The sequence below is a fragment of the Oryzias latipes genome, chromosome 19, assembly GCF_002234675.1.
Source record: "Oryzias latipes chromosome 19, ASM223467v1".
Lineage (NCBI taxonomy): Eukaryota > Metazoa > Chordata > Actinopteri > Beloniformes > Adrianichthyidae > Oryzias > Oryzias latipes.
In genome coordinates, this window is record NC_019877.2 from 10,579,880 (window position 1) to 10,604,442 (window position 24,563).

Here is a 24,563-nt window from a genome sequence, read left to right on the forward strand (position 1 = left end):
TAATGTATCAATCAATTAAAGAAGAATGATTAAGGCAATATAAAGTATACGGAAATATTCTATTATTATATATCTATTATTCTATTCTAAATAATTTGTTAAATTTATTAGACAGTAAAATATTCGTTGGGTCCAAAACAAAGTAAAAAATAATAAAAGATTATTAAAATGCTATTTTTTTGTATTCAGCTGATAGATATGTCTAATAAAAAAAATGAACTTGAAAAAAAATACATTTATTTGCAACACACAAATGACAAAAGTGAAGATAAAAGACAAAACCTCAACAACAGAGCTTAAAACAAAACTATAATGAAAATAATTACTTTTTTCTAGCTATTTCACATCTGTATTTTTTTTAAATAAATCAACAAAGATTGTGTGGAGCAAAACTGGAACCCTGTAATGACATGACGTTAGTGTTGTTGAACAAATCTGAGGCACCACCTTGCTATACCACTAGATGGCAGCACTTAATTCAAACAAGACAACAGTGACTCCAGGAGCGACTTTTCACTGTGGTAAGAGTTCCCCTTTGCTGAAAAAAAGTTTATAATGAAATTTTACTGATAGTAAAAACCTTATTTTTTAGTGGTTATTATTTTTGCACATTAAAATTTAAGTCTAAAACATTTTTTGTTGTGTTTTTATGATAAAGTGTTTTTAGTGAATGATGAATCACATACTAAAAGACATGAAAAGCAAATAAAGTTTAAATATCTACCGGTGTAAATGTAATGATTTTTCGTTAAGAAGATGAGATTAAAGGCATCTTTTTCGTGGCTCCGCTCAGCAGGACCTCCTCACTGTGACGCGTCGCAGCGGAGTCCTGGCGCGTCTTCACTCCTCCAACTTTCACTGTTCTCTCCGGCTTTGACTCCTTTACCCTCCACAGCCGCGCGGTCTGTATGCTGGAAACACCCAAACTTGCATTCAGCTGAGGCAAAGGTACTACTCAGACAAGTTGGATGAACCAGAAAACCCGGTGGTTCTGACGGTGCAGTTCCAAGAAGAAAAAAAGGCGCGGTCCCCCGCTCAGGGACAAGATGATGTCTGCTGTGGAGACCAGCGTGTACCAACCAGCGCAGCTCCTCAGCTGGGTCTACATGTCCTTAGAAGACACGCCGGACAGCTCGGTTGATGGCTTCAAAGATGAAAAGGACATTTCTGCACAGAGCAAGCGCAGCGCTTCAGAAATGACCTCCAACTATCTGAGCAACTTCTTCCATCTGAACAGTGAGGTAGAAAAACCCTTTGCATGATTAATGGAAACACTTTGTGTTTTTATTTTTTGCAGAAATCCATATTTTAAGCTCCCATCTTTTGCCCCAAATATTGTCCTGCTACCCGCTGCCTTTAGAAGGCTGCAGGGTGGAGGGTGGTATAGGCAAATGTGTTTTCCATGCTGGTCCAGATCCTGATCCTCTGGTTTCTGCGCAGAAGAGGAACCAGAGAAAGACATCTTACAAAGTTTTGAAGTGTCACAGCTCTGACATGCTCAGTGGTTTAAAAACCCTCTCCCATGAAAATTGTGTTTATGGTGTTTTTGACATGCTCTTGTGGCACTTTTCTCATATAAAATTAAGCTCAAAATTACATTTCTGAGTATTTCTTCATTCAAATTGTTGTAAATCAGGAGCAGACAAAAAATGCAATTTGATAGAGATTGCAAACAAAGAGATGATGGGAAATGAGGAAAGGCTTACTCCGTGCCAACTGTCCTGCCCACAACTCAGAGGTGAATGTCTAATGAACTCCTGCCGCTCTGCAGAAACGATGTCCTAGAAAACGATAGTGCGAGTGGGACTTTGAAGTTAAGTCACTTTAGCCTCATTCTGCACAAAAAACACAAGCATAGAGCATGAAAACTCTATACAATATCTTCTGTTGCTCTTCCACTTCCCTTAAATTTGGGATAAAGTGTAAATCCACACACAGAACTGTCAGCAGGACCTTGATCTTGTCCACGATGCCTTGTAAAACAGCATCATCCGGCTGCTCCTCTTGTTTTTCCCTGTAGTGGATAGCACCCGTCTCCTCCACAGACACAAAGATGCTGCTTTACATGGCCTGCCAGCAGGATCAGGATTGAAGGAATCTGTGACACAGGCATTTTGTTCGGTTGCGGAAATGGACACAATCAGGACACACAGTGAACAGAGGGGAGTCCGCACATCTGGAGAATTACAATGGCGTCGACTGAACTTCCAGAGGAGCAAAACAGTAGAATCCATCAGGGTGATGGACTATAGCAGGGGGTCTGCAACCTGAGGCTCCAGAGCCACATGAAACTCTTTTATCCCTCCGTTGCAGCTCTTTGGCTTAAAAAAATACTAATAATTTGAATAGATAATGGGTTGATCTGTTTTAGAATTAAAGTTTGTCATTTGTATTTAGATGTTTTATGGGTTGATCTACTGTGAGAGAGGTTTAGTATTAGAATAACTTTGCAGTTGCATGAATAGATCGAAAAGAATGGATTCTACAACAATGTTTACATGTTTATATTCAATAACATCAGAAAATACCATGTTAGTTGGTTTTCTTGCGCTTTTTTATTCAAGTAAATCTGCTGCAGCAGGAGGATCTTATTTAAAAAAAAAAGTTTATTTTATTTAGAAAGGAACCAGGATCTGCTGCTGTCAAAAGTAAAAACTGTTATGTAAATAAAATACTATTATAATTTAACTGTAGAGAATATTTATAAGATTTATTTTGTAAATGAATGGATTCAAATGGCTACAAAAACATGAAGAAAGTGTATTTTCATCAACATAAAGTCAATAAGACCCAAATGGGTCTTTCAGCATAAAAGGTTGCAGAACCCTGGACTATAGCAATGCATGCCTAACAGTTCGGGCAGGGTCACAGCAAGATATTTTTTAGGTTTGGGACATTCTCATCATGCAGAAAAACAGTAAAGGGGAAAAAGACTGCAGAAAAATCAGTTGGTGCTGCTGATTGACAATAATCATTATTTTTCTTCAATACCTTACATCAAACATGTCCATATTTGGCATTTCACCGACCTTAAAACATAGGTAGTGGTCAAACACTGCTGCAAAACCTAATATTTTTGTATGCATTTTTCTCTGACAGGGTCTGAATAATAAGTTCTACAAAAGGCCCTCATCTGAGGGATCTTTCAGCAACATCATGGATGGCCTCAGTTCTCTAGCACAGCACTTCTCAGACCTCTCTCTGTTCCCCGAGACCCGAAAACCCAGCAAAAGGCCCCCACCCAACTACCTGTGCCACCTTTGCTTCAACAAGGGACACTACATCAAAGACTGCCCCCAGGTGAGGAGGTTGTATAATGGATCTAATTTAGGCCAATTTTTTTCATATTTATTTAGGGAATTTCTTCTAGATTTTATTCCTCTCTGAAATGCATAATCTGTGATGTTTGCGTTATATTTTACAGCGTAAAGCCGATTCCTCAGCACATTTTTGAGTTGGATGTTCTCCAGCCGGTTGGTGATAAGCAGCAGATGCCAGGTTTTTGGTCTCAGAACTTTGCCTCGATGAAAAATGATTACTCCTCTGCAAGCATGAAAGAAACACGAGTGCTGCTTTCGGTGCAGCTGTGTTTCCTCACTGATCGCGCTCAGAGGGAAATGTCGGAAATTTGTCGGGTGTAATGGAGGGAGTTGAATATCTGGTGGACGCGATGCTACAATGAATCGCAGGAAAAAACAAGTAGGCAAAGAGCTGGCAAATATGACTAAAGTAGATGTTCATTTTGCACTTCAAAATAAAGTGCACTATTGTATTTTTCAATTTCCCAGATTATAAGCATTGGTGTTGAACATACTAACATTTTTGCCTAACAAACAAAAAAAAAACTATTAGTTGCAAAATTAAAAGGTGAATTGGTGGAAGGAATGAAAAAAATGACAGATTAAGTTATTTTTGAAGTTTAGAAATTTAAAGTTTAGTGGCCATTTTTCAGCCTCCAGTCCCAGATGTTGATCAGAGCAGTGCAGTGGTGAGGAATGAGCCTGTATGACTGAGTTTATACAACTGGGCCAAGAGCCAGAATTAGCTAATTATTTAACATTGAAAACCATTTGAAGGGTATCCAGCTGTTCTTCAGGGACTGTCAAAATAAAATGAAAAATGCTTGATTCTGCTTTAAAGGCATGTTTTATGCTTTTCATCCCCGCAGGTCAGCCTGGAAAAGTGAAGGGACATTTTCTCAAAGGAGGTTTATACATTTTTTTTCCTTCTTCAGTGACAAAGCTCAAAATCTGGAAGTCATTTGGCTTCCTTCTGGTCTCTGCTGCTTCGAAACATTCATCTCAAAAAGATGATGTCATGTTTTGTCACATGTAGCTGATATTTAAGATCCAAAGCAACGATCAAGTTGAAAGGCAGCCTTTTGCTGTCGAAGCAGCGTCTTTTGAAGCTTTAACTAATGAACGGCTGGAATTTGAGGCATCTTTAGCTTGAGACAGCTGAAGTTCATATATAGGGTGCGCCTTTGATGCCCCACTGCATCAGTCTGGCTGCAGACTCTCAACTTTTTTTTTGCAAACCAAAAAAACAATGTGCTTTGAAGTTTTAAGGGACCTTTCACTAATTAGGAAGCAAAATCCAGTTACTGTACAGAGAATCCATAAGTGACAGAGTGGTGACGGACAATTGCACAGTGGGAAGGGCTCGGGTTGAAAAAGGAGAGCATTGTTTCCTCGGAGGGGCTGTGGAGGCAAAGGTCAGGAAGCCTTGCTGTATTGTTCGTCTTGGCTGGAGTAATTTCTGTCGGGGGAAAAAAAATTCATTTAAAATCCCTACACAGACATGACAGCCTCCACATTATGTTTTTGGAAACGGGACAGGAAGTGGGTGTATGTCTTTGAATCATTTTTTGAATAGAAGGGGAAAAGCCTGCTTCAATAATCTCCTCACATGAGGAATTTTTGATTATTGCAGGGATTATATCAGGAATTCCTTGATTTATACTTTCTCTCTAAGAGGAAATGGGGATATTTTTAGCTTAAAAGTTCCAGTTTATTGGGTTGAAATCAAACTGCCATCTAAAAATAATAAATTTAGCTTTATCTTTATTTTCTGTCCCTCTGTTTCAACCTTGCCATTGAAATGAGATCAATCGATTTAACAAAAATCCTGGAGACTAGTAGTTTTTCACTCTTTGACCCTCAAATGTTCTTTTCTCATTTAGTTTGAACTTCAAATAAATGACGATGATGTCTTGTTCTGCACAATTAATGCATGTTTTTTTTTAAATTGAGGCTGTATCTATCTCTACTCCAGCCTTCAGGCTCCAATAAATCACTCTTCCGGTGGAACGTAGAATCTCTAAAGTTGATTTCTTTTTTTGTTCTGCACAACTCTTGGGTCTTCCCCTGTCGACAAAAGCCGTTCTAAGTGTTTATGTAGCTTCTGCAGTGATGCATACAACTGCATAGAGATGATGGCGTTCATTCAAAGCTGGCGCGATGACATCTGTCACGCTTTTTTTTAACCGAACGCTGCTGCACTCAGGTCTTAAACCATGCGGGAGCTTGTAAGTGAAGAATCCTTGGCAGCACTGACTTCTTACTGTTGCTTTGGGCTGTTTGTTTTCACGGCTGATAAGTGGCTTATCTCATTCCTATATATGTTGTCTGTTTCTTTTGGCTTGAACATGTGCCGAGGAGGATGGGCCAGATAGAGGAGAGCCTGGAATGTTAGGAGAGATAGAATTCCTTTAATAAACAGCATTTGTCATCTCAGCATTTGTATCCTTCACATATGAGGTCATTTTCACACAGGATTTGGTGATTTAAGACGAATAAAGATACTTCTATCCAATTTGCTGTAAAACCGTCTACCTGTTTCAAACGTCTTGTGTTTCCAGCAGGAGTTGGGAAATTCTTGGTGTTGTCTTTTCCTTTTTTTTTTTTTTTGCCCACCTGCCCCTGCCATTCACTCTTTTAGAAACACAATGCTGGTTTCCAGCTGTGTTTGTCATCAACAGGACTGCAGCTTAATGAGAATCCAGAAGGAGCAGAGGGCTTTTTGGCAGCGTGTCGTCCCCGCGATAGAACTGTAGAAAAAAGCTGAGAAGAGTAAAGTTTGCAAACGTGGAACTGAAAGATCTCTAGATTTTGAACATATTTGCACACAATTTTGCTGATTTAGTTTCGGTGTGCAGAGAATTTGACATTTTGGTGTCTTAATGGTGAACATTTAGGTGTAATTTGTTTCCAAAAAGTTTTAATTAGCAGTACTTCACATTTCATCTCCTTAAAAGTTCACACTGATCGTTTTTTTTTATATTGCAACTGTGCTGTTTAAAAGCACAGAACCTGCTCCTTTATCTGTTTAGTCTGTTTGAGCAGCTGTTAAACAACAAGGCAATAGATATATGTGTACTTAGGCCTGCACAATACACAAATTTATCGTTATCGCGACATTAAGCTGTGCAATATGCATACCGCAAAAGACGACGAAAATCGCAATAAATGGTTACCTTAAATGTGCTAAAACAAACTCATGGCAGCTTGAAATATTGAACAAATGAAATAAATCCCTTTATGCATTTAACCAATCGGAAGGACCCGTTTACGTTGTTGATCAATCAGATGAGCCCTTTTATGTTTGATGTTTGCCTCCTACGTCGACAAGGGTCATTTGGAGTATAATTTTTAAACTGTTGCAGTGAAATGGAAATTATGTTTTTGGTTGTTTTGCTATTTGTTTATATACCGGGAATTATATCGTTATCGCAATATTAATCACCAATATCGCATATTGCGAGTTTTCCTCATATCGTGCAGCCATAATGTGGATGTATAAATGACCTGTTTGTGATAGTTTTTCTGTTTTAAAAGGACTCAAAGAATAATGCAATAATACATAAATGTATATATTTTGTATATATTTCTAAATATTTTATTATTTAGCTATTTTAGCAGAAAATGTGTTCCTGCTGCCTTTTGATTCACTTCAAAAGTTGTACATATTCTCCCTTTATGAAAAAAAAATCACTCAAATTAAAGTGGAAAATCCTAATTAGCCCATCCTCTAAAGAAACTGTTGTAATGTTTTTAATTAAATTGAAAAAAAATTGTAAAATTCTACATTTTGATTTAAAAAAAGGCAGAAAAAGTGTCTCCTACTCCTACTCCGTTCATCGTTTAGTCTATTTATTAAAGTGTTCCCAGCGGTCTTTTAATTATGAAGTTTTTCTAGAACATAGTTTCTGCAGAGGGGCAGAAGTTCATTCAAAATTCGCCTCTGAGTTTTAGGAGGGATTGTTGGCTCTAAGTAAGCCCGACCCCCCTTCCCCTCCCTGCTGCTGAGAGCTCAGGGCAGGGAGCTTGTGGCCCGCCCAGTGTATTTTCTACGTCACAAATACAACCTTTTTCAAACTGTATTTTTTTGTCTGCTCCTGATTTACAACAATTTGAATAAAGAAATGCCCAGAAATGGAATTTTCAGTAAAATCGTCTTTATATAGGTCCCCCATCATAAGAAAATGTCCTACAAGAGCATGTTAAAAACATAATTTTCATCAGAGTGGGTCTTTAAAAAGCTCTGTCTACATTTTTTTTTAAATATTTGATTTAATCCCTGACTTCTTTTAGATCATTGATTTCACATGTTTGGTAACAGCTGCCTGCCCTGCACTGCCACGGTCTCAGACAGATTCAGCTCAGTGAGGGAAAGTGCAGGTTTGTTAGTGTGGAGTAATTGACCACACGCTATCAAATGTCCTTGAGCTGTCTATTTTGCATGTCTCATGGGAGTGGGGGGAGAAAGTGGAAGAGGGGGAGTAGAGATTGAGAAGGGGGGGGGGGGGGGTGAGGATTTGGAGCCGTCCATTGTTTGTCCTGATGCTTTCCAGATGATGGCAGTCACCTCTTGAACCTCTTTCCCCAGAGTGGAAACATCTTGGCCGAGGTCATCTGCTGCAGTTTCTTGCTGGTCTCAGATGCATCGTTTTAGTTATAACTCTTAAATATTAACCATATTTAAGGGATTAAAGTAAATAGTTTTAAGTTAACATAAAAAAACCTTATTAGTTTTCATTTCAGGCAGTAGGAAGCTTAATTAAGGATTTCTGATCCTTTTTCAAGACATTTAAATGTAAATGGACTGGTAAACGCAGCATTACAGGTTTTATCTGTTGGAGGATTGCTCAATATTATTGATATTTGGAGTGAAGAAAATTGAGGCTGACATTTCACTCCAAATTATTCTTGTGATTTTGCCCAAAATCTAATTTTTTTGTAATGTAATGTTTGTAAATTTTAAGCATGCATGAATCTTTGGTGAGTTAGCATTTCTAGACAAGGAAACTGTAAAATTGTATTACTTTTGCAACCAAAAATGCCTCATTGTGTCATATTTGACACATTCCCCCCTTTTTCAGGTTGGTGTAAATGCTGAGGCCGATTTTCCATAAGATCCACTCGGATGAAACATGTGTTAATGGTGTTTTTAACGTGTTCTTGTGGCGTGTTTCTGATGATGGAGGACATATATATAAAGAAAATTAAGCTTAATATCGCTTTTCTGAGCATTTTTAAATTCAAATTGTTGTTAATTAGCAGCAGATGAAAAAATACAGTTGGAAAAAGCTTGTAGCAGTGACGTAGAACAAATACTAGGCGGGTCATAAGCTCCATGATCCGCTCTCTTCTGATGCATGGCTGGATTGCTTCTATATTGCACGCAATCTTTGTTGCATTGCTGACGTGAGGTTGGGGGTGCGAGGGGCTGTAAAATAGAGGGGGAGCGTGTAAACAGATAGATGATGGGAAATGGGGTCGGCCTTACTCAGCACCAACAGCCCAGCCCACAACTCAGAGGCCAATTTCTAATGAACAACTGCCGCTTTGCACAAACTATGTCTTAGAAAACAATGTTTTTTTTTTAATTTTGGCTAAAAATGGCATCTCTATAATTAAAAGACCAGTTGAAACACTTTTTCACTAAATCAAAAGATGATCGGAGTGGGACTTTAACACCCATGAACATGAATCCAAGGAAAGCCTGCATATTTCTTGCAAAATTTTGTTTTTGTATGAACATGTTCTTGGACTGCAGATAGACAGTATATCTACACAAAAGAGACACAAGCTAGAAGAGCAAAAGGCAACTGTCCTGCATCAGTTTATCAGAATCTAATGGAAATGTATCAGGGAAGCGTCTCCTCAGGCCGCTGACAACAGTCATCCTGACTTTATCTCTCTGGCAAAGTGACAGCCCTTTAAAATCCGTCAGTTGGCCTTCCTTCCAGCTTGCAGGAAAGTCATCAGCGTTGCCTCACTGGGAATAGGCTGATGGTAGAAAGAAGAATTTCCCAATCCTGAATGTTTAACTTTTGGTTTTTCAATTTAGTCAGTAAGTCAAATAAAAGAAAGCACAGAAAACAATGACCTCAGAGGGACACACGGCAGAGAGAAAGAACTGCTTCAGAGGGCAAAAGAATGAAGGAAAAAGCCACAAAGCTGATGGTCCATCTCCTCCAAAAACCTCCTTCCAGCATCTATTACAAACTAAATAATGAGGCACAAAACTGCATGTTAATGGATATCCATACTGATAATTACCATTTTATTCTCTCTTTGTTTTTAAATTCCGTTTAAATAATTAAAAATACTTTTAAAAAATATTGAAAACCATATTGGAAAATACTGTTTTGATGCTCAGTGGTTGAAATCCTGCATTAATGCAGACTGTCTCTCCCTTCCAGAGATGTTTGACTCTGATATGGAAGAAAGAAAAGTGTCCACTCTGTGTGCCACATCTGAATGGAAACTCTAGCTTTGTGCCCCTGGATGCTCTGGCGGGTCGTCGAGCTTTTATGTAGGGTTTGTTTTTCTTTTCCTGAAGAGAGTGAAAGCTGCTTCCTCCCTCAGGAAGATGTTCTGTCCACCGGCGCTGTAGGCGCCTGCAAAAGTGTGAGCGTCCCATCAGATTTCCTCAAAAATAAAGGAAAATATCTGCTGGGTCTTAAACCTGGCGAGCAAATTTGGGAGAAATCGTAAAAACTTTTTGAGTCAAGGTGTTTCTAATTCCGAACAAACTTTTCTTTTGCTCCATTAAGGATTTTTCTCTTTACAAAGTTCATCTGGGTTTGATTTCTTTCCTGCTCAGATCTTTGCATTATGATCAGTGAGGTCCTGGAGGAGATGACGGAAACCTTGAAATATTTGTCCTCAAGCGGTCCTCTTTAGCCATCGGTTCCCCCACAGACAGAGGCAAACAACGAGTAGGAGGGAATACTTTCCAATAGAGAATAAGAATAAGTTTAGTTCTTTTTTTTTTAGAAATAAAATAAATCTGTACCATCCCTGCACAAATGCTTCATATTTAAAAATCTATATTTTTTTGTATAAAAGACTACAGAAACCAAAGACCTTCCTTGGAAAATGTGTCAGACAATTTTTTTTAAAGATCTAAAAGATCAGAGATGCTAAAAGTGTGTATTTAAATTCCTTTCCTTTTTTAGGCTCGACCCAAAGGTGAAGGTCTGACCCCATACCAGGGCAAAAAGAGATGTTTTGGTGAATATAAATGCCCTAAGTGCAAGAGGAAGTGGATGAGCGGCAACTCTTGGTCCAACATGGGTCAAGAGTGCATCAAGTGCCACATCAACGTTTATCCACACAAGCAGGTAAAGTTGGGAAAAATCTATCAAATCATTTAAAAAAAATAAGTTAAATCCTCTTTTTTAAACAAACTGATTTGAGCTTTTGTAACTTTGAGGGATTACACCCCCCCCCCCCCCCCGAATGCAGGCGTATTATCTATTTTATTAGAATGTTTGCTTAAAAGTGATTTAAAAATTGGAGATGGCCTCTGACACTAGAAGTGGGAGGAAGGAGAAGCGTAAAGTGGAAGCTAGAAGGAGCTCAGTGTCGCCCTCTGGAGGCAGAAAGTGGAGGTTTGACAGGGAAGCTGCTGATGAGAGGTTTCACAACAGAGCAAAGAAAATAAGGGTGGAAAAAGCTGCAGGAGCTCATAAATATGGCATTTGTAACCGTGAGCACCGTTAAGCTTTCCAGTTCTTTAATCTGCGGTTGGTTTCAGAGACCTCTGGAGAAACCGGACGGCCTTGATGTGTCTGACCAGAGCAAAGAACATCCTCAACATCTGTGTGAGAAATGCAAAGTCCTCGGCTACTACTGCCGCCGTGTGCAATAACATGATTCCACTGGGATGCAGATCATGACGGTGAAACTTTCCTCCTGACACTGTGACTCTTCTAGAATGGAGACAACCTCAGAGTTTGATGGATTACTCAATTTATGTGAAAAATTAATCTCTAATCTTTTATAAAAAATAAAAAAAAATCCCACCAACTGTGAATTAAGAACCTTCTACATTCTAACCCATTCAAATTTTTTATACTTTTTTTTTATAGCTTGAACAGTTGAATCTGTATAAAATATGCAAGTCCACACCAATGATATGTATCTGCATTCCTATAGGTACATCATATTTAATATATTTGAAAGCCATACTATTGTGTAGTATTTTGGGAATGTTTTAGCCGACTAACAGTATTTGTTTAGTGTGTGGACATAGTTGTGTTTTGTTTTTTTTTTGTGACCAAGCAGCAAATATCTCAAATTATCCAAAGTGCCACTTTTTCATTTTCTGTATCATTTTAATAAAAAATGTAATGCATTATTGGGTTCAAACTGTTTATCCATTATTGAAATTATACTCGACTCAAATGAAGACTAATCTTTCATGATACAATATATATTCTTTTATGTATGTATAAACCAGACTTTAGTTCAGTAAGCTTGATTGTAAGGCGTTACAGTAAATTTTTTCATAAAATTCTTTTGTTAAGCCAAAGCCTACACAACAAACTATTTTTTTAAATTTTAATTATTTGATATAAACTGTGTAGTTTTTCATTTTTGTGACTGGTAAACATGTTGCACATTCTGCAGTTGAATAACCCCTGATGTGTTTCAAACAAACTGATCCAGATGTTACTTTTTTTTCTCTAAAAATTGAACAAAAACTATCAGAATTAATTCATTCCAAAGAACTTCCGCCAAAAATAAAGTAGTTGACAAAAAAAAAAAAAAAAGGTACTTTTATTGTCAGTTTTTCAACTCGGACCCTTGAAGCATCATTATTACTATTATGATGGTAAATTTACAAATACAAATGAGGAGAAGGTACACAGAAAATTAATTTCCCCTTAAATCTGTTATATTAAAACCACTTTAATTATCCTAAAAATTCACAGTTTCAAACATGACACTTTGTCCATTTCAACCTGAGACCCAGTACCAACAAAAACAAATGCTATGCAGTTTTATGCCAGATGTGCTGCACTTTGTGCTACGACAGACGGCCGTAACTTTATCAGATGCGTGTCCTGCTGACTCAGCCATCTACAGCTCTCCACAATCTGTGATGGTGATTTTTTGGGAGGTTCTGCCGGACTGTGACCCGAAAGATTCCACTTTTTTTACGACGCTCATTCCGTCTTTCACTCTGCCGAAGACGACGTGCCTGCCATCCAGCCTAAACCAAGCAGACGAAGAGGTTTAGTTATTTTTTTCAGCCTTCATCTTAACATTTTATGTGAGAAAATGTTGTTTTTGCAGTCATTCTACTTTGTTTGGTCGTTTAAACTTTCAACACTTTGCAGGAAAAAAATGATAAACTCCAAGAAAACAAATGACATAAATCAAACTTCACCTCCACTTTTCCAGAACTTACCACTCTGTTTTAGAGGTGCAGATGAAGAACTGGGATCCATTGGTGTTCGGCCCGGCGTTGGCCATAGATAAGATGCCTTAAAAGCAGCAAAATCTTTCATTAATTCAAATGAATTCTTAAAACCCGGTCCAGATAACATGACCTCATTTTCCAGTCCTTCCAGCATCTCTAACGGAGCTGCATCCTTACCTGGTCCAGTGTGCTTCAAGACAAAGTTCTCATCAGGAAACTTCAACCCATAGATAGACTTCCCTCCTGTTCCATTATGGTTGGTGAAATCCCCTCCCTGAAATCCCCAATATCAAACAAAAGAAAACATCGCTGCTATGAGACAGAGGGAAAAAACAGATATAAATATTTTAAATATGTTTGTGACAAATCCAGAAATGAATGATTTTGAAGGCTGGTGTCAGAAGTCAACCTATTTCCTGATAACTGTAGCTTTATGACTAGAAAAAATGGTTACAATCTTCAATAATAGCATTTAGTGCAAATACAAATTCAAAAATGATGCATTCATGGTTTTTTAGATTGATTAAAAAATGCAGTTTTTAATTTCCAACATATGTACAACTAATTTTGCGGGTTTAAAGACAGTTTGTCTTTCCCAATTAACTTTTCTACCACCCTTCTGATTAGGAACAGGAATAGTGAAAGCTTTGTCTGTCCATGGGGGAAAATGCTTCGATGAGCAGTAGAAGGAAAAAAAAAGCCCATTTGTTTTTAATTGTGCAACTACAATTTGAGGTGGCAAAGTTAAGCAACAACGACATGAGCTGGTTTCATAGTTATTCGGTTTGAGGCATAAAAAGGGAAACTGAAACTTTGTGGTATTGAGCGATTTGATGCTTTGTCAGCAAAATTTGAAACATGTCTAAGCATGAGGAAGAAATGTACGCCTCAGGGATGTAAACTTATTTTTCATTTAATTGGGAAAGCTTCTTTTAACGACATTTTCCTGTAACTAAAATATAAACAATAACATTAATTTTTAATGCCACAATTATTTAGCTTTTGGATTAAAATTATAAATTAAATATTGTTGTTTTTCTTCTTCAGCTCACCTGACACATGAACTTAGGGATCACCCTGTGGAAGATTGAGCCCTTGTAGCCAAAGCCATGCTCCCCCGTGCAGAGTGCTCGGAAATTTTCTGAAGGACAACAAAACCTTGTTATTCCGTGCACGTGTCATTCAAAAATACTGTACAATAATTCGGTTTTGTTCAGGCTAGCTTCTGTACTGTAGCGGTGAAAAACTGAGCCAGCGCACCTGCTGTTTTGGGCACTACGTCGGCGCTCAGCTACACAAGAGAAACGATAAAGTTACTGAACAGCTGAGGAACCCGAGCGGAGAGACGCTCCTTCGGTGGTTGGGTCTCACCTCAAAGGTTACTCTCCCCAGCGGCTCGCTGCCTGCAGCAATGTCAAAGTAAACCGTCGGGTTTTTGTTAGCAGCTCCGGGGCCGCTGCTGCACATGCGCGCGACCGTGAACGCCAGCGAGTAGAACTTTATTTTGTTGGAAAAACTTAACATTTTAAAGTTCCTATGTACCGCTACTCGGATAGTCAACTTACGACAGCAACGGATTGAAAGTCACGCTCAAATCCGGGAAGCAATGCAAAATCGAGCTACCCGATCGGACCCCGCATGCGCGAAAGTTACGTCACTTCCTCTTTGTGGGCCAACCAATGAGTTATATCATATAACTCATTATGATATAACTCATTGGGCCCAACATTGCGATAGGGAAGCTCCAGTAATTCGTGTATTTTTGTACGTTTTTTTGTTCCAAGACTGTAAAAATTATATTTAACAATTAAATAGTTAAAACTGAAGATATTTATATGTAAAAAAATTCTCTACCTGTTAAACCCAATGGTTAAACTTTATTAATGTCAACAAACAACAAATCATACAATCCTTCAACAACACGAACAAACAAATGGCACACAACCACTGGTTGAAAGGCTCATAAAAACTGATAAAGAAAATAAAAAAAATTAGTAATGATAATGATAAGAATAACATAGGCAAAATAAACCAAAATGAAAAACAAAATAAAAATCTAATATAAAAAATCATACACCTCAAGAAGTTTTGTGCCATTTTTGTTATTAAGCGATTGTAAATATATTTTAAAAGCTTAAAATTTGGGCTTTCTGCTGCTCCATTTACATGTATTAGGAAAGAATTTAGCAAAAACCAGGAGGTTATTGATGATGATGTTTTTTTGTCCACGAGGGTCATTCCAAATATAACATTATGTCTTATTTTTTTAAGATGTGGGGTAAAAAGATTTGGTTGATAACCAATTTTGTAGATCTTTCCAAAAGGTTTTAGAATAAGCATGATAAAAGAATCAGTGATCTGTCGTTTCAATATCATTGATTGATTGATTGATTGATTGATTGATTGATTGATTGATTCATTCATTCATTTTCTAAACCCGTTTTTTTTTTTTTTTTGGGGGTCACTGGAGCCTATCCCCGCCACTCAAGGGCGAAGGCAGGGGCCATCCTGGACAGGTCGTCAGTCTGTCTCAGAGCCGTTTCGGCTTAAATCACCAGAGTGAATCTTGATCATATCGGTAAGAACTTTGAAATGTATTCCTTTGCCTTGGGGCTTAAAGGATATAAGGAAAAATTGTACCCTTTGCGTCAGAAAACAGTTGAATAATAAAGTTTTATTAGGCTGGGTTGGAGACAGACTGGAACTTGCTGTATCTCTTTTGGGGTCAGGATGTTGCTGGAGACAACCCAGTTACTGTTGGTCAAAGGCTGGGTCCACCCTGAACAGATTACTGGTTCAATGCAATCCCTAGGGGCAGTGACGGAGCGTGAACATTTTAAATGAGGGGGCAGGAGGTGGTCAGAGTGGCAGGCCATTCCAAATGGAAAGTTTCATTATTATTTTTTTATAGAAAACATTCATTTGAGGGGCTCAAGATATCATTGCAAAATATTACTCTTGCAATTTTTGCAAAACTTAAAGAAGCTTGTTATAATGATTTAATGTCTGTCAATAATGATAGTTAGATTGACTTAAAAATTGGACTCATTGAGTGCAGCGCCCCCCTGCAGCCAAAGGGAAACTTTAGAGTCACCAACCAAATTATGAAGCATGTTTTTAGACTGTTAGGAGGAAACCAGAAGATTTAAACCAGGAATTTTTCAGCTGTGAAGTGTAGTAAAGAGACTGTAATTTACTTTTTTCTAATAGATATAAACCCACACACACAGCCAGAATGAAATGCAGGTATCATCTGAATACATATTTATTAGATAAATATTAGGTTGTCACATCATCTAACTACATACAGTTCTGCAAGACTAAAAATCACAATTAGTTTCTTTATTTTCTGACCAGTTTTGAGTGTGAAATGGTTGTACATACAATGTACAAACATAGAGACAATAGCCACAATTGCATGAACCACCTTACTTTACCTTTTTTTTCTGCTGTTCATGATATCAAAAAATTGTACAAACTTGAGATTTGGTTACAATCTTCAGGACCTGTCCTTTCCACCAGCAATCCTCATCACTTCAGAGTGTTTTTATTTATTTTTGTAACCAGTTTATCATTTTTTTTCTTTTGAGGGTTTAGTGCTTCAAGTATGCCGGTGTGAAGAGAACATTTTTGCTAATTAGTAAAACATAATTTTCCCAGTTTCTCTAAGAAAAGAAAAAAAAAAGAAAATAAAAAAGGTGAAATTATATTACAGATGGTGGAAGATAATGCTGAGAGAGAGACACCCACAGACACTAACTAACATGTTTCATTTTCCGTGTTCAGCCACATCCAGGAGAGGGGTTACAAGCTTTTTTTTATTATTATTATTCTCAAGAAACAATGCACATTCCCAGGAAAATGAATACATTTCTGTTCACATGTTCATTTACATATTTACAGCCATCCTTGGGAAGTTCGACTAGCCCTGCCACCCTTTCCACCTCTCCAGGCCAGAATGATGACCGTGCCCTTTCCTTTTTTTGACTTTAGGTTTCTTTTATTTTTTCTCCTAGAAAATTGGCAGTTGGAAGTACAGTTTTGGGTGCAACAGTGAAACCGAATTAGCCTCGCTTGCAGGTTAGAACAAGCCTGGAAAAGACTGAAGGGATTAAAGGTTTAAAAAATGAAACTTTTTTTGAGTGATTTGAAGCTTCGATGTGAGCAAGATGTGAAACATGTTCACACATGCTGGAACTATTAACTTAAAGTTAAGGTGGTTGATTCAGCAAAATGCCACAGATGAAAGAAATTGGATTTCTAGCCTTACAGATTCATAACAAAAAGAGTAAAAAATAATTTATTAAAGGAAAAAAAGAGGGGAAGGGATAAAAATGTATATGGTCTCATGCTTTTTTTTTTTTTTTAAAAAGCCACATTTTCTATAACAAAAATATAAACAATATCAGGAATTTCTTTAAAATATGGTTGTGATATATTTTTTTAAAATACCACAATTAGCAAAAAAGTAGGATATTCACACATATGCTCAACAGTGGAGGTCACTTAAAATCAGCGGATCCACATTAAAACATGACGGGGAGAAAAATATTGCTTAATATCTGAGGACTGCAGTGATGCAAGGACAGGTGTGAGAGTGACACAGACACACATAACAGGAAATAAATCACTTGAAATCACTTCCTCAGGGTGAATTCAGGGAGCGTTTCGGGTGAGCTCGGACGACTAATGATAAAAGCACAAACATTTATCGAGATGATACAAAAATATTCACAAAGATATTTACATTACAATAGCATTTCTTAAAAAATAATACATTTGCATACTGAACAGCACAGATCTCGAAAAGAACAAAAACAAAAAAAGGTCAAATTAAAAACAGGCGTGGCAAATAAACAAACGTCAATACTGCTTTGAAAAAGATTTCTTAAACAGCAGTGATGGATCAACCGTGTGCCACCATCACCTCCCGCAATGACTGAAAAGTTAGCCTCCCACGTGAAAAGTAACACCTGCGAACCCTCTACAGCTTTGGTGATTTAGAGCCACTCCTCAAAGGAATTATGGGAAAATTTCATAATGCAGCAACAAGTAAAACGAAAAAAAAAATGTCAGCAGATGCATGATTCCTGCACTGCTGAAGTGAAGCATATCCTTTCGATTGCAGTGTCAACTTAAATATGGCAGAAATCATAAACCTGTGGAAACTGATCAAAACCACACTTCTTTTGTTGTTGTTTTCACGACTTAGAACAGCACTAGACACGGGCTTGGCATACATGCACTTTCAGAAGACAACAAAAACATTGTTTGAACAGGGAAGAGATGCAAACAAGCTGATGTCAGGGTTCATGCTCAGCAGGACAGCCGGAAGGACATGTTGAGGGAAGCAATCTGTGTTTTTCCATTTAAGAACAAAAATAAAACCATTGTTGAAGGAACAGATATGCATATAAATTCTATTTTTTTTTGTACTGGGGCTAAAAATCTATCCTGTATCAACAGTCAACCTCTGACAGAATAAAAGATGTTCAGATGTTTACAAAGTGGAAGGAAATCTCTAAAAAATTGCCCAAAAATGAAAAAAAAAACAACTACAAAATGTGTTCCTTTTTTGGAAAGATTGAACTTTAAAAGACGTGTTTTGTTTTCTTTGCATTGCCAGAATCTCTTGTGCTCTTAAATAATGTGTGGCGGACAAAAACAGTGCTTCTAACCAGATCACTCAGAAAGTGGGAGTTGTGAAAAAAAACATAAACACTGGCCAGATAGCGCAGCTTTTTTTTTTGGTTGTTATTTTTCCCATTTTTTACAGTGGGTTCAATTTTTTTTCAAAAGGGAAAAAAGGTGGTTATAAAATGCTACAATATGTTTCTAACGAGCACAAAATCCTGTGTGGTGTCAAAAGAAAACCCGAACAAAAATGAAAATGGTTATAGCTGCACGGTCAAAGGGGCCACAGCAGGGCGGAGGGGGTAAGTCTTTTCAGTTCAAACTGTTTTCAGTCAATCTGCGCTGACGGAGGGAAGCTGTACAAGAGGAAGAAGAGAAAGGGAGTGCATCTTTGCGTTTATCAAGTACTGAGTGACCCCCATTGTGTCTGAGGGAAGCTGTGGGCGTTCAGAAGAGTTCATGTGTCCGAAACGCCTCAGTTGTTTTCAAAAAGTGATAGGAGGTCGTCGTTGCTATTGCTTGGGAGGTCCGGGGGATCCAGGTATGACAACAGTTCATCTGGGTTTGCCAGCTCAGGAAGTAGCTGGAAGAGAGAAGCAAATGTTAGCTCAAATGACAAACGGGCCAACCGCTTTGAGTGGTTTTTTTAAATCCCGGGACTCACGTCTAACGACGGCTCGGGCATGTCAGACCCCGCCTGCGTGTCCAAGTTGCTGGAGGTGTTGAAGGCGAGCTCGTTGTGGGGGTGGTTGGTGGGGCCCGGCTGGTGCTGTTGCAGTGGTTGTTGAGGGGGCAGAACTTGCCGCGATGGCTGAGGAGGTCCGCTGTGGTGAAGCTGCTGCTGCTGCTGGGTGGAGCCGTGTAAGCTCTGCTGCAGGGGGTTGTGTGACTGGTCAGGGCCAGCAGAATGAGGTATCTGTAGGAAGAATGGAAATCCAATGAAAATTGCATTTTGTTTTGTTTTGAACACGTTCTGGTGGTATTTTACATATAAAAAGAAATTTAAGATGAAATTTTTTAATTCAAGTTGTTGTGAATCAGGAGGACACAAAAATGCAGCTTGAAAAAGAGCTTTATTGTTATGTGGAAAATACGATGGGTGGGTCACAAGAGCCCTGCTCCGCTCTGCAATGGCCAATGGAAGGGGGTGTGGGGTTGCTCCATGCCAGTAACTACTGCTGCTATGCAGAAACTATGTCCTAGAAAACAACACAAGTTTTTTGATTTCATGGCTGAAAACGGAATCATTAAAAGACCAGTTTTATATTAGATTAAACAATGATTAAAGTGGGACTTTTTGAGCAACATAAAAATCCTTATTATATAAATCACGTCCTGATTTCGTGACATTGTAAAACAAAATTAAGGGGATTAAACAGACTTTTCCCTCCAACAGCTTCATGTAACGATGACATAATACACCAAGAAAAAAGGTAAAAGTAAGTAGCAACTTCTCTATTAAACACATTATTGTTGATCAATAATGAAGATGCAGTTTATAATTCATAGTGGAATTAATGTTATTCATCCAAAAACATCATAAAATGGTTACCCTTTTTCTAATGACAAAGAAATTCCAATGACTATTACTCCTTCTTTAAAGACTAATATGATTACAATTCTGTTTAAAGTAGATTAGCTAGTACCCTACTTATCATGAATTTTAGATGTGATTCAGAAAAAGATAGATAGAAAGTACTTTACTTGTCATTGTCACTGGCACAATAAACTTTAAAAAGTGCTCTTTGGTCAGCGTGTCCTTCATTCATTAAAACAAACATTTACTGAACCAGAAGGTGCAGATTTAAATTTTTCTATGCAATGTTTAAAATATTTATTGCAGTTGGGTAAAAACTGTCTTGCATCTGTCTAATGGCAACACTTCCTTCTTACTACTGTTATGTGGCTCCTTCTGTTATTTTAAAAATGTAAAATATTAATTTTTTGGTGATTCTACAACAAAATTTGCAATGAAGCAAAATTTACTTTCAAAATTCTCATCCAGACTTTCTAAGGAAGCATCAATAAAAGTAAAAAACACAAAAAAAGTATTTTGCACTCACTGAGTCGGGCATGTTGTGGGACAGCGGCTTGTCTTGTGTCATGAGGCTGTTGGGCATGTCAGGTGGGTGGGACAGCTGGGGGGCGTGCATGAAGTCAGTCACTGACGTACCACCCGGGCCGCCGTGGGGGAAGTCAAAGTTCCCGTGTCCTTGGTAACTGTTGCCTAGGGTGCAAAAAACAAAAAAAAAAACAAAAACAAAAAAAAAGATGTGTTTAGACTTCTGATCATTTTTAAGCTGAACCGAAAAAGGAGGAATATTTATTGTGAATGCTACCTTGGCTGTTGTATTCACTGTTGTTGCCTCCCTGTCCTGACGGCATAGACGGGTATGGCGATGGCCCGGGGCCTAGCTGAGCGATCATCTCCATCACATTGGGCATGATCATCTGACTGGGACTCATGGTTTTAAACCTCTTGGACAGCGGTCCGTCCGGATCTTCTTTGATGTGGATTTCAGATTTTACAGCAACCGGCCGCCAACTACACGTGGGGTCGATCGTGACCTCCTCAAACTCAGAGCTGCAGGAACAAAGTCGGCTTGTTAGTATCTAATCACAGTGAGCCGAGAAACCACATTTGTTCAAGAGGTCCTACTTCTGAATGGCGTTCAGGATTCCCCACATGTACTGGTCCACCTCAAGTCCTTCTAGTAACGCTGTTTTACTGAGCAGAAGAAAAGACAAATCTTAATAACTACTGATAGAAACAGAAAACTGTTGTGAACAGAAGAAACGTACTTGCACACAGGACATCGCCATGTTCCCCGCTCGCAGTTCAGTTGTAAATATGACTCCAAATCAAAACACTGTGCGTAAAAAAAACAACAAAATCAGGCCTCTTTTTACAAAAAGGACTTAAACAATAGTCCAGTATCTGCTAATCATTTGCAGTGTCACCTGAACGTGCTTGCAGTCGTGACCTCTTGCAGGCAGCTGTATTCGTCTGAAGGTGATCGGACATTTGAGGGAAACCTTGATGGCCGTCTGTTCTACGCCGTCCTCTCCGTTGAGCGTGGCGCTGCCTGACGATGCTGCTACGCTACTGAAGTTCCTCTTAACTGTACGGACCGTGAAGGAAAGGGACAGCGTGTCAACGAGAGGTTCTCATTTTAGCCAGGACCCTCTGGTGCCACCTGTGAGTGTGGGTGTACCTTTGGTGATACAGTGCTCTGCAGGAAGTAGCCGCTTCTTCAGGAGGCCCTGCAGGACGGAGCGCACCGAGGGCCTGTGGACCAGCTGCAGCACAAACAAGTGCGACTGTGGGGGGAAAAAACATAATGGTCACTTCCAAAATTATCACAAAAGCAGCTGACCTTAAGGGGAAGACATTTTAATTTTAAAAAGAAAAATAATTTACGGTTGCTCTATTTACTCACACAACAGCAGGCAGTGACTGTGATCTGAATTGTGTTCCTTCCCGGTTGGCAGACGTGTTTCAAGTGCAAGGGTTTGTGGGAAGTCTTGTTGTCGCCCCGCTCAATTGTGAGTGGTGTGGCATTGACGCTGACTTGGACTGATGCTGGCCAGTTGGTGTTCATTTGGCGGTCCTCGTGGTGGTAGCACTTGAACTGCAGCTCCAGGTCCGATCTGCACAGATGAGCAAAGAACATTACGAAGGGTTATTTGGAGAGGAAAGAGAAATAGCAAACCTTTTTTTTCCCCTCAAGAAACTCTTGACCTGAAACAACAATCTAAAATCCAAAAACAAATCAATTTCTGGTCCTCTTAAAGTGACTGCAGCATTTCCTTAGAGAAATTTGACTATGAAAGAGGGGAATTGAAGTGTAATCTGTCCGAAAAGTTGAGCATGCACTGGGTCTCACCTCCACATGAGTGTTTGGTGCACCGAAGGCCGTAAGTGGAAGACGTGGTTGCTGACCGCCAAGTTATGCTCCAGCCTGAAGGGCTCTAAGACCACTCCATCCCGAACCGGGAACGTCAAGCGCAGCTCCTCGTTGTGGCTGGCTGTGTTTGTGGACACAATATGTTTTAAATGCTAAACATTTTTGTTATTTTCTGTTCTGTAAGGTGCAGCAGCTTCTGACCTGGAGGAGGAGGAGGAAGAGCTGTGATATTTGGTTTGATGTCAGGGGGGAAGGGGGGTTTTACATCTTGGTTTGGCGACAGGTATGAGGGGATGTTACTTCCTGGTGTCATTGGAGGGGTGGGGTTGCCTGGCACTGGGGAGTGGGGGTAGTTACCCACTGGTCTTGGAGGCTAAACAGATAATAAACGAAGCATTAATAACATTTTCAAAAAGATGAAAACAATGCTTGACAAGAAAAAATTGTGAAAAACCATAAAGGTACCTACCCCATTGATATTTCCCTGGTTGTATTGATATCCACTTCCAGAGAAGTTATTAGTTTGGCCGTTGAAAGGTGGCTCCTGCTGCAAAGGGATTAGAAAATGTATAATTTGCTATAAGAACGTTTTGTTAAAGTGCTTGAGGTGTTTAGTCAAATGCCTTCTCTCTGTACCTTATAGTACTGGCTCATGTGACCGCCGGGTGGGTACTGGCCCTGTATCTGCTGCCCTGGCATCCTCTGTCCAGCATAGTTGGGGGACGCCAGCGCCCTGGACGCATTGGAAGTGGGGTACTGCCCCTGCTGGTTTGGGAACTGGTTGTTTGGTCCATACTGCTGCCCACCATAGTTTGGCTGGAGGACGCAAATAATGCATTCTAAATATAGAATCTGATTGGTGCTAAAGAATCTGGAACTGTCTGCCCACCTCTCCCGGGTACGGCCTTTTCATGCCCTGCATGGGCATGCCCTGGGGCCTAGGTCCTGCAAAGCCCTGCTGGGGCATTCTCTGGCCATGGGCCCCAAAAGGTCCCATGGCTTGACCCCTGGGTTGGTTCATCCCCATTGGGGGACCGCTCATGCTGGATGGATTCATTCCTGCACCCATGTTTCCAGGGAGGGATGGAGGGCCGCGGGGTCCTGGCTGGTTCATGAACTGGCTGTTGTATGGTTGGTTCGGTCCCATCTGGAAAGACGAACTCATCTGTAAAAAAATTAGAAAGTACCTCAGACACATGCAAGCAATGGGGTAAAGAGTAGAAGGGCGTTTAAGCTAAAAAGAAACTTCCCTTCAAAGTTTAACAGCACAGTCTTAGAAATTTAAATGTAGCCTCAGCATCAGACAATCTTAGTGAAGCTTCATCTTACCGGTCCATATTGGTTCATGTCCTTGTTCTGGGTTTCCTGCAGCGCAGCAACAGTTGCTGTTGCAGTGGCAGTTGCAGTGGCAGCAGCAGCAGCAACTGCAGCGGCTGCAGCAGCAGCGGCAGGTTGGGTAAAATCTGACGGAGGACGAGTGTGTGGAGGGATCCCCATGCCCCCGGGTCCAGCATTAGGCCCTCCAGGGTAACTTCAACATCAAGCAACATAGTAGAATAAAGTTCTGCACGCTGTTGCTTTAAATAGAAGGAAGTGTCTGCTGGTTACTTACTTGCCACCGAAGCCTCCTCCCCCTCCAGGGTAGCTGGGTCGTCCATACATGCCTGGCTGCATGTAGCTCTGGTTTGAGTTGCCCTTGCTGGGAAACTGTTGTTGAGGACCAGGAAACTGAGGAGAGTTCAGACCCGGGTTGTTCCCAGACATGCCCGATCCCATTGGGTTACCACCAGGGTTCATGGGGTTGTTGTTGTTCGCCATGGGATTCCCTAACACCTGTTACACACAGACACACAAACAAGGGCAAGCGTTAGGATAATCTTAGATCCCCTTCTGAGAACAAATGATCATTGAGTCAAATTTCATGTGCAAATATCCCCTAACTAAATTAGACTATTGTTCTACAGTGGATTTATACTGAAGATTTGCTACCTCAAACAGGCACACACTCACCTGGCTCTGTGAAGTGTTGGTCACACCCCAGACAGTGGTGACCACAGACACAGATCCCGGAGGCTGATTGGTGTTTTGTTGCCAGGGAACGGAGTCGTAGGGAAATGAGCCATCCCTGCAGGGGAGAGATACAAATACATGCCATGGGAATGGTAACATGACCTGATGCAGCACAATTTCTTTTGATAAAACCTGCTTACATTTCATCAACAAAAGCTTTAGATAGATTTTTACTGTTAGAACCAATGTAGGAATTGTACAGGGGGATGCTGTGGCTGCTGATCTAGATTTCAT

The 24,563-nt window shown here is 39.6% G+C and overlaps 3 protein-coding genes and 1 long non-coding RNA gene across 5 annotated transcripts in view; 1 reads left to right on the forward strand and 3 right to left on the reverse strand.

Annotated features, from left to right (window-relative positions):
- The first annotated feature begins 843 nt into the window (after positions 1-843).
- zcchc24 (zinc finger CCHC-type containing 24) lies at positions 844-11,660 on the forward strand. Its single transcript, XM_004080406.4, has 4 exons — positions 844-1,241; positions 3,100-3,300; positions 10,466-10,630; positions 11,047-11,660. Exons 1-4 carry the CDS (start codon positions 1,047-1,049, stop codon positions 11,158-11,160), a joined length of 675 nt encoding a protein of 224 aa, XP_004080454.1. The 5' UTR covers positions 844-1,046; the 3' UTR covers positions 11,161-11,660.
- On the reverse strand, positions 1,254-2,319 carry LOC110017233. Its single transcript, XR_002292560.2, has 2 exons — positions 1,707-2,319; positions 1,254-1,432 (listed from the first exon to the last, which is right to left on the reverse strand). It is a non-coding gene; the product is annotated as an uncharacterized LOC110017233 (long non-coding RNA).
- A 392-nt stretch (positions 11,661-12,052) lies between the features above and the next one.
- ppif (peptidylprolyl isomerase F) lies at positions 12,053-14,363 on the reverse strand. The gene is made up of 6 exons (XM_004080407.4): positions 14,089-14,363; positions 13,978-14,008; positions 13,770-13,858; positions 12,895-12,991; positions 12,706-12,781; positions 12,053-12,507 (listed from the first exon to the last, which is right to left on the reverse strand). Exons 1-6 carry the CDS (start codon positions 14,239-14,241, stop codon positions 12,375-12,377), a joined length of 579 nt encoding a protein of 192 aa, XP_004080455.1. The 5' UTR covers positions 14,242-14,363; the 3' UTR covers positions 12,053-12,374.
- A 1,590-nt stretch (positions 14,364-15,953) lies between these two features.
- zmiz1 (zinc finger MIZ-type containing 1) overlaps positions 15,954-24,563 on the reverse strand; it is a 98,384-nt gene continuing 89,774 nt past the window's right edge. For both annotated transcript variants that reach the window (XM_004080409.4, XM_023949845.1), the window contains 17 exons: positions 24,270-24,384; positions 23,872-24,092; positions 23,589-23,790; positions 23,149-23,424; positions 22,896-23,075; positions 22,729-22,806; positions 22,461-22,632; positions 22,239-22,380; positions 21,792-22,002; positions 21,567-21,672; positions 21,313-21,473; positions 21,154-21,221; positions 21,011-21,079; positions 20,691-20,935; positions 20,415-20,578; positions 19,016-19,267; positions 15,954-18,934 (listed from right to left, as the gene is read on the reverse strand). In XM_004080409.4, the coding sequence (XP_004080457.1) occupies positions 18,827-18,934; positions 19,016-19,267; positions 20,415-20,578; positions 20,691-20,935; positions 21,011-21,079; positions 21,154-21,221; positions 21,313-21,473; positions 21,567-21,672; positions 21,792-22,002; positions 22,239-22,380; positions 22,461-22,632; positions 22,729-22,806; positions 22,896-23,075; positions 23,149-23,424; positions 23,589-23,790; positions 23,872-24,092; positions 24,270-24,384 (2,770 nt within the window). In that variant the 3' untranslated portion in view covers positions 15,954-18,826. The remainder of the gene's footprint in view (positions 18,935-19,015; positions 19,268-20,414; positions 20,579-20,690; positions 20,936-21,010; positions 21,080-21,153; positions 21,222-21,312; positions 21,474-21,566; positions 21,673-21,791; positions 22,003-22,238; positions 22,381-22,460; positions 22,633-22,728; positions 22,807-22,895; positions 23,076-23,148; positions 23,425-23,588; positions 23,791-23,871; positions 24,093-24,269; positions 24,385-24,563) is intronic.

What these genes read in the sequence shown, in the direction of transcription:
- zcchc24 (XM_004080406.4), top strand. Translation starts at nt 1,047, where the DNA reads ATGATGTCTGCTGTGGAGACCAGCGTGTACCAACCAGCGCAGCTCCTC. An exon ending in TCTTCCATCTGAACAGTGAG is followed by an intron (nt 1,242 to 3,099) that starts GTAGAAAAACCC and finishes TTTCTCTGACAG; the next exon opens with GGTCTGAATAATAAGTTCTA. An exon ending in ACATCAAAGACTGCCCCCAG is followed by an intron (nt 3,301 to 10,465) that starts GTGAGGAGGTTG and finishes TTCCTTTTTTAG; the next exon opens with GCTCGACCCAAAGGTGAAGG.
- ppif (XM_004080407.4), bottom strand. Translation starts at nt 14,241, where the DNA reads ATGTTAAGTTTTTCCAACAAAATAAAGTTCTACTCGCTGGCGTTCACG. An exon ending in TGGGGAGAGTAACCTTTGAG is followed by an intron (nt 14,009 to 14,088) that starts GTGAGACCCAAC and finishes TCTCTTGTGTAG; the next exon opens with CTGAGCGCCGACGTAGTGCC. An exon ending in TGCACCTCTAAAACAGAGTG is followed by an intron (nt 12,508 to 12,705) that starts GTAAGTTCTGGA and finishes TGCTTGGTTTAG; the next exon opens with GCTGGATGGCAGGCACGTCG.